The sequence below is a fragment of the Orussus abietinus genome, unplaced genomic scaffold (assembly GCF_000612105.2).
Source record: "Orussus abietinus isolate OABI.00-Male unplaced genomic scaffold, Oabi_2.0 scaffold5, whole genome shotgun sequence".
Taxonomy (NCBI): Eukaryota; Metazoa; Arthropoda; class Insecta; order Hymenoptera; family Orussidae; genus Orussus; species Orussus abietinus.
In genome coordinates this window covers 1,856,195-1,868,233 of record NW_019394929.1, presented here as the reverse complement: position 1 = coordinate 1,868,233, position 12,039 = coordinate 1,856,195, and the positions used below count along the sequence as shown (strand labels likewise).

General features: G+C 46.9%; 2 protein-coding genes across 2 annotated transcripts; both read left to right on the top strand.

Moving 5' to 3' along the window:
* Nucleotides 1–3,352: 3,352 nt before the first annotated feature.
* Nucleotides 3,353–6,784, top strand: LOC105701277 (glutathione S-transferase 1-1). The gene is made up of 6 exons (XM_012427900.2): nt 3,353–3,446; nt 4,532–4,680; nt 5,022–5,080; nt 5,895–6,036; nt 6,153–6,317; nt 6,451–6,784. The coding sequence occupies exons 2-6, from the start codon at nt 4,540–4,542 to the stop codon at nt 6,592–6,594; spliced, it is 651 nt and encodes a 216-aa protein (XP_012283323.1). The 5' UTR covers nt 3,353–3,446; nt 4,532–4,539; the 3' UTR covers nt 6,595–6,784.
* Nucleotides 6,785–7,434: 650 nt separating this feature from the next.
* On the top strand, nt 7,435–10,142 carry LOC105701276 (glutathione S-transferase 1-1). Its single transcript, XM_012427897.2, has 6 exons — nt 7,435–7,795; nt 8,543–8,702; nt 8,774–8,832; nt 8,988–9,129; nt 9,238–9,405; nt 9,846–10,142. The coding sequence occupies exons 2-6, from the start codon at nt 8,562–8,564 to the stop codon at nt 9,987–9,989; spliced, it is 654 nt and encodes a 217-aa protein (XP_012283320.1). The 5' UTR covers nt 7,435–7,795; nt 8,543–8,561; the 3' UTR covers nt 9,990–10,142.
* Nucleotides 10,143–12,039: the final 1,897 nt, after the last annotated feature.

The window sequence follows — 12,039 nt, the reverse complement described above, 5'->3', positions numbered from 1 at the left end:
CAACGGTCCAGGCGAAGACCTTTTGAAATTTTTCAACGCGAAGGGAGCCCATTCGCGATTCCATCGATGGTCTACAGAGGAAAATATCCTCCTCGCGGGGAAAAAGAAACACGTCACATCCTGGTTAGGCAGCCTCAAAAGCCCGAGGTCCATTAAAGCATGCTGGACCTCCAGAAGTCCGATAAGCTCTCGGCGGAATGTCCGCGGGATATCCCGTAAATCCTGGGATGAAAACGGGATCGCGGGAGGTTCTTACGATGCCGGAGGGCCGCATTTGACCGGCATGGGAATTCGGTGTTTGCGGATGTACCTTTAATTGCGATTACCGTGGAGCGGCCGCAACGAGGCGGCGAGCTGCGGATGAAATTTCTAAGCGTCGCCGCAGGTACCGCGGATGCACCTAGAACTTCCGTCGCGGAATCGGAATCGCGGGAATAAACTTGCACGTTAATCCTCGAGCTCTCCGCATTATCCAAAAGCCGCGTCTTCTCCGCGCTCGATGGGGCCGATTATCCGCACGAGGCGGGAAATCGCGGCCAAGCCGAGTTATCATTCCCGCTCCCATTTTGTTTATCCCTCGACGCGTTTATCGTCTCAGATGTGCCAGTAAAAGCAACTTGTGCAGTAAAGATCTCCATCGAGTCGGCGATATCGGGATTATGTCGTTTAATGGCCCGAGGGACCCGCCTTGAAAGCCGCTCGAGAGGTAAAAGCTCCGACAATGCTTATTATCGCGGTGGCATACATTTTTTCCGTCGCTCCGAAATCCCGCGGACCGGGTTAAGAGACGCGGTGTTCCGGATTTCCCGATAACCCCTAAAAAATAATTCCCGATGACCGCACTTCGAGTTATCGCTTACGTGCTACTTTTATTTCCTCACCGCGTGACGAGTAGGATTTTTTTATCTTATCTACCAAGCATTTGCGTACGATTTGCCGGAGGAATAATTAGGAGGTAATTATCCTCCTAGATTTTCCTTGGATTGTTCGTCACCGACGTAACTCCCAGGGTGATTGTAAGCGCTGTTCGAGAATGACTGTGCACGGGATATCTCCGAACTCACTCGAAGGCACTCGTTACGTCACTCGAGGAGTCCCTGTAAATCGCTAAAATGATTATCGTATCGCTACCGAATGGGAAAAAATATTTTTGTACGGAACGTAATGTTAATCGTATGACGTCCTTGGTACTCCGCCGGTCGGGGATGGGGATTAATGCTGCGGGTTATTTTTTTTTTTCAGGCCGGGATAATGAGAAATCCGGGGACCTCGGGAAAAAAAAAAATGCCGCAATGATTGTGAGAGCCTCGCGTCGAGGTCGGCATTTGTTGTACTTCGGGAAATAGGAAACAAATCGATCGCTCTCATTACATATGGAGGAAACGCGTTTACTGAAAACCAGGCCAGTGTTTGCCTGACGATGGTGGATCGATGGCGGAGGAAAAATGTCCATTTCCAAGTAATAACTCCTTGGAAATTTAAATAATTCCATTCATCCGTTTTAATATAGTGTTCTCGAGATCCACGCACGAATGATGGCGAATAAATTAAGAAAGGCGTTCAACTCATTCAAGGTTGTCCACCTTTGCTTTCACTCGGCTCTGGACTCCAGGACCGTATCGATGCCTCCTTGGAATCCGGTCGATAAATTTTTTTTTTTCCGCCAGCAGTCTGCGATTTTAACCGAAAGGAAAAATTTCCCTGTACGAGGCGAACGGTTATCTCTCGCTGGGAATTATTGTAAAGGCGTCCGAAGGCGAAATCGATCGGAAATAATTCCCGCTATCGGGGATCCGTCCGCGCGAGTTTATTTTGCATTTCATAACGGAGCTCTCGATAAGACGGTCTTCGGGTCTTGTAAACCATCCGGCAGAGACTCGAGGTATTCTTGGTCATTGTGACAAGGAGGATACCATTCGAGTCACGTCTATCCCTCGTATATTTCTGACAGTCACGGTGATTCGTTTCGAACCGTAGAACGGCCGTTCCGTATTACTCAGCGGAGTGACTTGCGTATCTTTTTTCATCCAGAAGGCGCTCTCGGTGCCTCTCGTACCTTCCTCAAGTTTATCCCGGAATAATGGGAAATATTGCCGACGCAATCTGACTTTCTTTAATTTCCTCCCGAAACCGAGTTAGCCGAGTTTTTCCACGAGGAGTTGACCTCGTCGGGAAGTTTCCCGGAGAACAAGACCAGGGAAAGTGAAAATCTGGGTTAGCGCATGAATAATGCTTACCTGCCGGTAAATTGCAGGTGAAAACTGGTAAATAAAAATTCATCGACTCCGTAGAATTTTTATATTATTTTCAGCCGAGCGTATTAGCCTAATGGAAAAGCGAGTGCCCGGAAAAAATGGGAATTTCACCTTCGTTTCTATTACCTAGAAATTTAAGCCCACTTTGAGGAATCTTCCCAAGTAAGGGCACCTATTCAATCCATTCGATTACAATTCACTGATCGATTGCACACGCGGCAATACCTGATTGCGAGTGATCGCCCATCGCACCGATTGTAATTGATGGGACCGGATTAATTGCTCCTATTGGAAGAAAATCGAGCGAAATCGGGCCGATTGATACGTCACGTAGCTGGCGGTTCTTTCCTTGTGTGGGCGATTTTTCGCGAGGGTAAACTCTGTCGTATCGAGTCGAGCACCCCTACACCTGTTACACGAGTATTTCCGCGCCCTCCGACATTCCGGAAAAAAACATTAACACCCGGCATAAGTGAGGCAAAGCGAAATAAACTGCAGCACTTAAGAGCGACCTTGAGGTTCTCCATCCCCTAAAATTCCCAGCACCCTCGCCAGCCTCTTCCACGAAGGAAAACCACTCTCTTGGCGTGCTTTACCGACGATACGAAAATTGTGTATGAAAAAATCCCGCAATCTGTCTTCCTTAAAACCCTGGAAAAAAAAGAAAAAAAAAACATTTTCACCGAACCAGAGCAGTATTTCCTTGAACGGCACTCGACGAATATTTTGTTAATTCGAAGAATAATGATTCGATAGAAATTGTACGCGACGTTTCTTCGGGAATTCTGACGACTTACTGGAATTATTCTTTTAATTATAAATACTTTTCTTTGGCACTATTTAACCCCTTGAACGCGGAGCCATTTCGACATATGGGCGAAATTCCTCTGACCGTGCAGGCAATATTGGACCGAATGTTGGGCGCCTTTAGGCGCTCTTAGTAGCCAAAGGGTAAAGGCGCGTTTGTTTGGTCGGTGAATTTTCTTTTTCTCGGTGTAGAGAAAAATGCAGCCATTGTGCCGATCGATCGATAGGGCCATCGATCTAAGCGATATTATCTGACATTGCTGCGTCATGCAAGGAGCGTGGGGCGAGCTGGCGATGCCGCTTATAAACAGGAGTTGAAGCCAGAGTCGGTTAGACAGTCTGCGGTTCTCAGAGAGTGAAGGAAGCCCGAGCTCGTTCAATAAGGTGTGTCATGGCTAACGATACTATCCCGTATCCTCCATGTCGCGGAAACTTTGCGACATCCCCGAACTCGCGGTCTGTCCGGCCAGTGCGAAAACCACTGCGAGTGTTTCCCACCGAAAACTCGGTTTTCCGAGGGATCCGAGACAGCGGTACTCTAGAAGTGACGGACAGACGTTTAAACGTGGCCAGAAACGGCGATCAGTGCTCGATCGAAGAAAGTTAACCTTTTGGCTACTAAGAGCGCCGGACGTTTGGTCCAATATTGCCTGCACGGTCAGACGAATTTCGCCCGTATGTCGAAATGGCTCCGTGTTCAAAGGGTTAAAGGGCGAGAGAAATTTGTGAAACGTGGAACGCCATGCCGGGGGATGGACGTGACGGGAATATATATTTTTAAGAATTTCTTTAAAAATTCCGGATCCACGGGACCGCTGATATTTCTCCATGATAACGCAGTTCCCTGACAAACGGCGTTATAAAGTCGGTGAAATGAAAATTGTCCGGGGAGCGAGTGCCACGGTTTTTACGGTTAATAAAAAAGCACTGCAGCCTAATGAGACGAGTGATGACGCGACGTTTATTAGTTATAATAAGTGGACCGAAGGGGAATTCAAGTTTCCCGGGCCACTCGCGATTTCGTTTTTTACGGCCCCGTCCGGGGATCGGAAGTCTCATTAAGTCCCCTGGGAAACAATATTTCTTGTTCATTACTTCAGCCTCGAGCGGTGCCTTCGAGTGTTATAAATTAGCCGCGAGTAAACTCGACTCGCTCGGTAATTGTGGATTGAAGGATTCGACCTCGAGGAGCGAACTCGCGCCGGGGAAAAGTTAATTGAAATTGCGCGGACCGTCCTTGATTTTACTCAGGCGTTGGACGCGCTTTGTGCACCTTGGAAAGAAAAGGAAGACGTAATTGTTTAACAGTTGGTTCCGATAGCGGAGGGGACAAATGATACGGCGACTTCTCTCGTAGACCTCGCACCACGAGCTGGAACAAATCGACCGAAGACCCGAGAGAAATATCGCCCTCCTGGACTCCCATCTGTATCGCGTATTAATTCTCGCGACGTTATTTTTCCTTACAGTTATCAATATGCCCATCGATCTGTACCAAGTTCCCGGAAGTGCGCCATGTCGCGCTGTGCGATTGACCGCAGCCGCCGTTGGGGTCGACTTGAACCTGAAAAACGTCGACCTGTTTAAAGGCGAGCATCTTAAGCCAGAATTTATCAAGGTAAATATCATGCTCAAGTTTCGCAGAAAAAGAAAAAAAATGAATATAATTAATTAAAGACGAAAATTGAATACGAAATTCTATCGACTTCCGCGGGGCTGCACGAGTCGGCGATGACCGACTGATAGGAATTTTATCGACAAGCACGATCGGTAATAACCTTCGAGCGACGACAACGTGTAATCAGGAAAATGGTGGAGGATGTCGGTGATAATTTTCCTTCTTGTCCAGGAATTTTATTCCTGCCAGAGGGCGAGTTTTGCATTGCATTTGTTTCTCGGGGCTGAATGCAGGCATCTCGCGGTGGGATGCAAATGCGTCATGTTATTTCTGTTTTTCAGATGAATCCTCAGCACACAGTGCCGACAATGGACGATAATGGCTTCTATCTCTGGGAGAGGTGAGACTCATTTAAGCCATTCACGCTACGTATACGTTTACAGACTCCTTTTATCCGGTCGTGTACACCGGCCGACTTTTACAGCCTTTTACGAGGCGCTTTCTCGGTAAAATTCCTATCGAAAGCAATGGCAATAAAAGCTCAGATCGCTTATCTCTCCACGCATCTCCGATCGACTGTAAACCCACGTTTTCTATATTTTTTCCCCCCGACTTAGTGGAATTCCGGACATTTATTCGGCATCCTGCAAATTCGAGGAAGAATTTCATCTCGCGAGCCGTACGGAAATGTGGCCAACTCGGGGCTCCTTGGCTCTCGGAATAAAGGAGCAGCGATCGATTGAGCTTCGCCGATCTTTATTAGAAAATTCTTCCGTCAAAACCGAAACCGACTTACCCGAACTGTCCACTCCGGGAGGTTCCACCTGGGCATTATGCCTCGAGTAGTTTCCAAGTTGCGGGGAAGTTCCATCCCCGAGAAAAATGGCCGAACTTGGGCGGGTTAAAAATGCAAAATCCATTCCTCCAGGTCGAAAAATGTCCCCTGGAAGGATAATTCCCGGCTCGTTGCGGCCCCCGTTGTTTATGCTTTTATTTACAAGGGGCGGTTTTACGTATGGGATCCGCGGTGCGCCACAAAATGGGGCCGATTAATCGGAGATAAATTGGAGGGCGATTGCTAGGACACTGGTTTGTAGGTCCCTCACGAAATGTCGGCCGGAGACCGTTTGTCAAGGAGAAGATGTGGGATCGTATCGTAGTGCGTCCACGTTTCCGGGTTGTTTCACTTTTAAGTGACCCTCTGGTTTTTACAGCCGGGCGATCATGGGTTACTTGGTGGACCAGTACGGTAAAAACGATTCCCTCTACCCGAAAGACCCGAAGAAACGTGCCCTCGTAAACCAGAGGCTCTACTTCGACATGGGCGTCCTTTACCAGTCATTCGCAGACTATTACGTGAGTACTCACCTTCTTCGATCTTGCCGGCATACTTAGCGACCTTATCAGGCCGACACTCGTCCGATACCCCCGGAGATAAAAATTCAAAGCCAACCGATAACGTTATCCCGCAGTACCCTATCATCTTCGGGGGAGCGCCAAAGGACGAGGAGAAGTTCAAGAAAATCGAGAGCGGCTTCGACTTCCTTGACAAAATCCTCAACGGGGAGCATTACCTGGTCGGAAAGAACCTTACGATCGCCGATCTGGCCACTGTGGTCACGGTATCCAATTGTGAGGTGAGTACCTTCCTCGCTCGCGAGTACGTTCCAAGATTCTTAAAGGAACCTCAAGGGAGGAGCACCCCCCTCGAATATTTTTCTTGCTCTGATTTAGAGTACATAAACGACTCGTCGATTTCTTTCCTTTCAGCTGATGGGCTACGACTTCGGGAAATTCAAGAACGTCTCCAAGTGGTTCCAAAAGATCAAGTCGGAGGCGCCGAAGTACGAGGAGACGAATGGCGAAGGTCTGAAGGCCTTCAACGAGCTCAAGGAGAGGCTGGCGAAGAAGTGAACCCGCGATAGCCTAGGATTAGCTTTATCTCATCTCGTCGTTAGATAGTGCCGGACGCAAGTCCGTCCTTGCATCGTAAATGTATCTCTCCGTGAACCTTAAATTAATTCCGATTAGTGATTAAGCTATCTCGCGCAAGACCCGGAGCGGTGTACCAATTACTCCCGAAATAAATCATTATTGCACCGGATTATCGAGGCTGTTGCTTCACCGAGTAGAATGGTCGAAGGGAGTCCCTCGGTCTGCCAGATCCTGGAGCAGATTCGAATGTCAATTACATCCACGAGTTGTCAACTGCGAGAGAACCCACTCGTCACGACCCTGGCCGGCGTCCCACATCCCGGTCTGCAGTTCATTTACAGGAACTCTAATGAATCATAACTCGGTGAACTCTGACAGTTGTACTACATTCTACCATTTTCCGTCCCACATCCGGCGACTCCCTCGACGGCTGTTTCTATCCCGCGGTTTTACACGTTTTATACACGACGTTCTGACCTCTGCCAGGCCGAATGAGCTTTGGCAGATTTTTACGCGGTCGCGGGGTTCCCTTAAAAAAAAATAAAAATACATAAAAAAAAGTCAAATCCACTCCACCACTTGCATGGCCTCGCTTCGGCTTTGAATTCACTTTGTTGCGAATTGAAGTTGACGCATTGCGTACCGCCCTTGCGTCCGTCGTTAATTTTTGGTAATCCTTTCGCGAAACGTTTCGGTAATCCTCGCTTCCACTTGATGCCTCTGCCCGGTTTGCTCGACGTATTAAGAGAGATTAATTTGATCTATCGACGATATGCATAGCCACGACTCGTGTGATTATACACGGGTGCGCTCAAGTGCATCCCGCTATTCCACAATTGTCGTATATTTAGTCGAGCCGGTGCATCCGCGTTATCAGGCTCGGCCGACTGTGATCGGTAGGACTATTATTGCCGGGGCTTGTCAAAGACTATTTTTTATCCCGGATCATCAGGCTCATGAGCGGCGCGATAACTGTCCGAACATTTCGAGAGTCCTACAGCCAATTTCGAATTTCCAATCACTCAACAGGGGTTCTCCGGTGGTGTGAAATTCGACATCGATCGAGCAACGAGGGTGGGAGCGAGGACTACACGTTCGAGCACACGTGTTTCTTTCGAGACGGTCCTCGGGTTTAGTTTATTGACGTAGTTCGTGTTGTATACGCCTGTAAGACCTGCAGGTACACCGCAAAAATATATTTTACAGTGATATTTCATTCGACAAGAAGCGCCTTCCATTTATTTCATTTTTTCCTCGCGAAGAAGAATTTCTTATCCTGGATCTCACCCTGTGTATTTTTTATTATCGGCTAACTTGGTGGATTTTTGTCGCACTTGTATCGTGATTTCAGAGCGGTTTCACTTTTAGAGTGTGGGAAAATCGATTCGCGGTCTTTTGCGTGGAAACAAGGGTTACTACGAAAATAACGCGATATCGATCCGCCCAACTCTGTAGATTGAATTTTAATGTAATTCTTATACCGCAGCCTATATTACTTAATGTAGGGTATGTTAAATGACCCTGACTGTGCCGATGTAAGGCATTCGTACGTGGCCGAAGTGCAATTATCGTATTTTTCGATGAAAACGTGGAAATGGATGAAACTTCCCAGCGCGCCGCGGTCGTCCTGTAAAAGAGTTATATCGTATGCATTACAAATCGATGTGTTTCAATTACGCCAATGAATCGCCAATACGCCGAACGTACATTACTCAACGGGTGATTGAACGTGCAATAATTTATGACGCGGCAAATCAAGGGTACACTGACGAATTTTCACTAAAGGGATTCGATTCCCTAATGATGATAGTGGCCCGATGTTTTAACGGTGAAGCGCGATGAATCGTTTAGCCGTTTAAGAGCTGAAAATTGAGAAAAATAAATTTTTTAATCTAACCGGCAAGGTAAGAAGAAATTATTTTTACAGTGAATCCGCCTTGGTGAACATGGCTCCTGACTTGTATTACATGCCAGCGAGTCCACCGTGTCGTGCTGTCATGTTGACAGCAGAGGCGATCGGCATTCCCTTGAACCTTAAATATATCGATATTTTTTCTGGAGAACACCATAAGCCGGAATTTATAGAGGTTCGTACATGGTTGAATTAAAATCCGTCGAATTAGAATTTCTTTCTTATCGTACATTTTTCTCACCATAGCTGAATCCACAGAAGACGATTCCTCTCCTCGTGGACGCCGAGTACAGATTAACGGAAAGGTCAGAGTGGTGAAGCGTAATTTCCCAGGTTTATTTTCATCTTGCTGGCTGGATAAATAATGCGCGATATAAAGCATACAGATTTAAATCCCATATTGCCGCTTCGCACCGCACACCTGGTTTGCAATATAATTATCATACATTATCTGTTTTAGCCGGGCTATCATGTGCTACCTCGTGGACAAATATGGCAAGAATGCCCGACTCTACCCGAAAAATCCCGATATTCGAGCGCTGATTAATCAGAGATTGCACTTCGACATCGGTACCCTGTACAATAATTTGGCAGCATATTACGTTAGTTTTTACATCCCAGGGGAAAGAATGCAAATTATGCCGCGGTAGAATGGCGGGCGGAATTTAATGAAAATTATTTCCCGAAATCATATCGATATTTTATTCCAGTATCCGGTGATTTTCAAAAAGCAAGCAGAATACGACCAGGATCAGTACGAGAAATTGAAGGACGCTTTTGAAGTGTTGGAGAAATTTTTGGAAGGCCAGGATTATGCGGTGGGTCGGAATTTAACAATCGCCGATCTTGCTTTGGCAGCCTCGGTTTCTACGGCTGTGGTAAGAGCTCTTTCTTTTTTTCCCCCATGAAATAAGAACTTCCTTTTGTATCGAACTATATCGATAATACTGGATCCACGGAAATGGATCCAAGAAATAACAGGAAACGCGATATCTATCACATTTAATGACTTGGAGAGCGGTAGGTAATCTTTATCCCGGAAGGCATCGAGACACTTCTCGGAAGTTTCTGGTTTCAGCGATATTAAGAAATCCGATAAGGCATCGGATTAAAACCGATCGGCCTAGGCTAGAGATCGATCATCTTATCGTCTCCGCTCGTCCCTATCGAAAGAGTTAATTCCTTTAATTTTCTCTGGGTGAGATTCGAATCACTCGTCTCGTAACCTGGCTGATACTCTTCTGCGAGACGTTTCATCTCAGTTTAATTACTATTACTATTTAAGATAGTAGAGGTGTTAAATGAAATTGCATTTCAGGCTCTCGGATTTGACTTGGGAGGGTATAAAAATGTCGACCGGTGGATGGAAAAGGTGAAAAGTTCAGCCCCCGGATATAGAACAGCCAACGGTGAAGGAGTGGAGTTGCTAAAGAAGATGGTGGCTGACATGAGAAACGAATGAAGCCGAGGGAATTAGATTAGACCCCGTACTGTCCATTAGAAATATTGTAGGAGATTAAAGAGCGGCGCTGTATATATTTAAGCTCCGCGAAGCCCGTGTCAAGCCATATTCACTTGCTTGAAAATATTAAAAGCTGAGCAATGATAACGCGAACGAGATGAATTTCACAGTCCCTCGACAGGACGAAACATTTTACCCGGTCTCGTCCTTGCATCGCACCCTTGCTATAATTTAATCAAACGACTTCACGACACCTTTCTTTGCAATTTCATGCGTTTTCCTACATTTTATAAGGTAATTTCATTCCCAGGAAAACATATCGGAACGCGTACAGCCATTATCATTAATAGCGGGGTTACCCATTCGATCGACGTTGTAAACGAGTAATTGCCGTCTTTGCTCCATTGGATTGCTTTCTGGGTATTTATTCACGGAGATAATTCGGAGTCCTGGAAGGGAGGACAGAGAACTCGGTTTTCGTCTCATCTCTAGCGATTGAGGGTCGTTATTAGTCGTTGATGTTCCGAAGCAGAGTGAAGGACGAGGCCGCCGACAACATAACCTGGGAAAAGGAGGATCACCTAGTAGTACCTGGGTTTTTTCTCTCCCGTAAATTCTGTCCCGGTGGTAGATCGGTTAAGGATTAATTGGAAGCGCCGGAATTAGAGCAGGGTTCAATACGAGCTAGGTGTGGGGAGGGTCAAGTTAGAAATCGGGTTTATTTCAAGCGAATGATCCGTACAGGGATGATATTCTGGTGATCGCCGGCAAACTTGGTAATTGATCCTGGCACCGTTCCTCCCCTGTACCCAAGTAATTGTGGATAGATAGTTTCTACAATTCCGATAGTTTCCCTCGACCTCTGGGGACGGCGCCCCTGTCCTATTACCCGACACCCTCCCCTGGGACTCCGGAAAGTCGCCATCTTGTGTCAAGAACGAGCAACGAGACATTATACGAAGTGACCCCTGGACCTCGAGTGTACCGAGTAACCGGCACCATTTATAATCTACAGGTAATCTACAGCGGAAAGGAGCCATTACTTATGGTGTCCTATGACCGATAAATTTCAGGATTACCGATTTGAACGTCTCCAACGACATCGGGCCGAACCTGCCGAGACTGACATAGCAGGGTCCTTGCTCGCACTAGCAGCAGGATCAGTTCTATCCTGAGAGTCCTTCCGTCTTTCTCGTAAGACAGAAGATGCCAGTTGGTGTCATAAGCCGCATCGGCGACCACCAAGCTCTGGACGACAATCTCGTTGATGGACCAAGTTATCATGAAAAGTTCGGAGATCGAGAGGAGAACGAACATGACGTTCATCTTGGTGCGCAGCTGAGTCTCCGCACCCTAGGTAAAACCAGGTCACAGGGACAGTTTTTCATCATCGGGATCAAGATTTGTGGAGGGTACGAGTTTCGGGGTACTTGCCAGGAACAGCTGGAACGCGCTGAAGCATATCAACACAAAGGACCCAATCCCCTGTATGAGGATAATATAGCAGCACATATTCTCCATCTTCTGTATGAATCAGATTAATTGTTCATGCTGTTTTATGTAATTTTCAAATTTGCAGTGAGCCTCGGCAGCGTCCTGGGATGGATTGGATGTTGAGGCGTTGATTAAATTCTTGAAGGGGGACGCGATTAACGCGGTATATATCCCTCGACATGCCTGAAAAAAAGTGCGTTAAATACCCACGACGTCCTTGTCTTGCTTGGACTTGAAGATGGTGCCGTTCATGAATTCGATCATCTCGATAACTTTGCGTCGCGGGGACAGGAAAATAGTAACTTTCCCCAAGGAGAGGACGATCGCGCAGATGCACGATGTAACACCCTGCAAATCCTTCCTGTAATCCTCGAAATGCACCGGATAGTCCCTGGCAAATTTGCGTTGGCGCTTACGTAAACATCCCCGAAAGTGTGGTAAAAATCGATGCTTGTCATAACTCTACCGATGAACATCGTACGGCACGTGGAAAGATAGAGGCAAGTTGATGAAACTTTTCCTCCTATTGTTCGCCCTCGGGAAACCGAGGACTCTT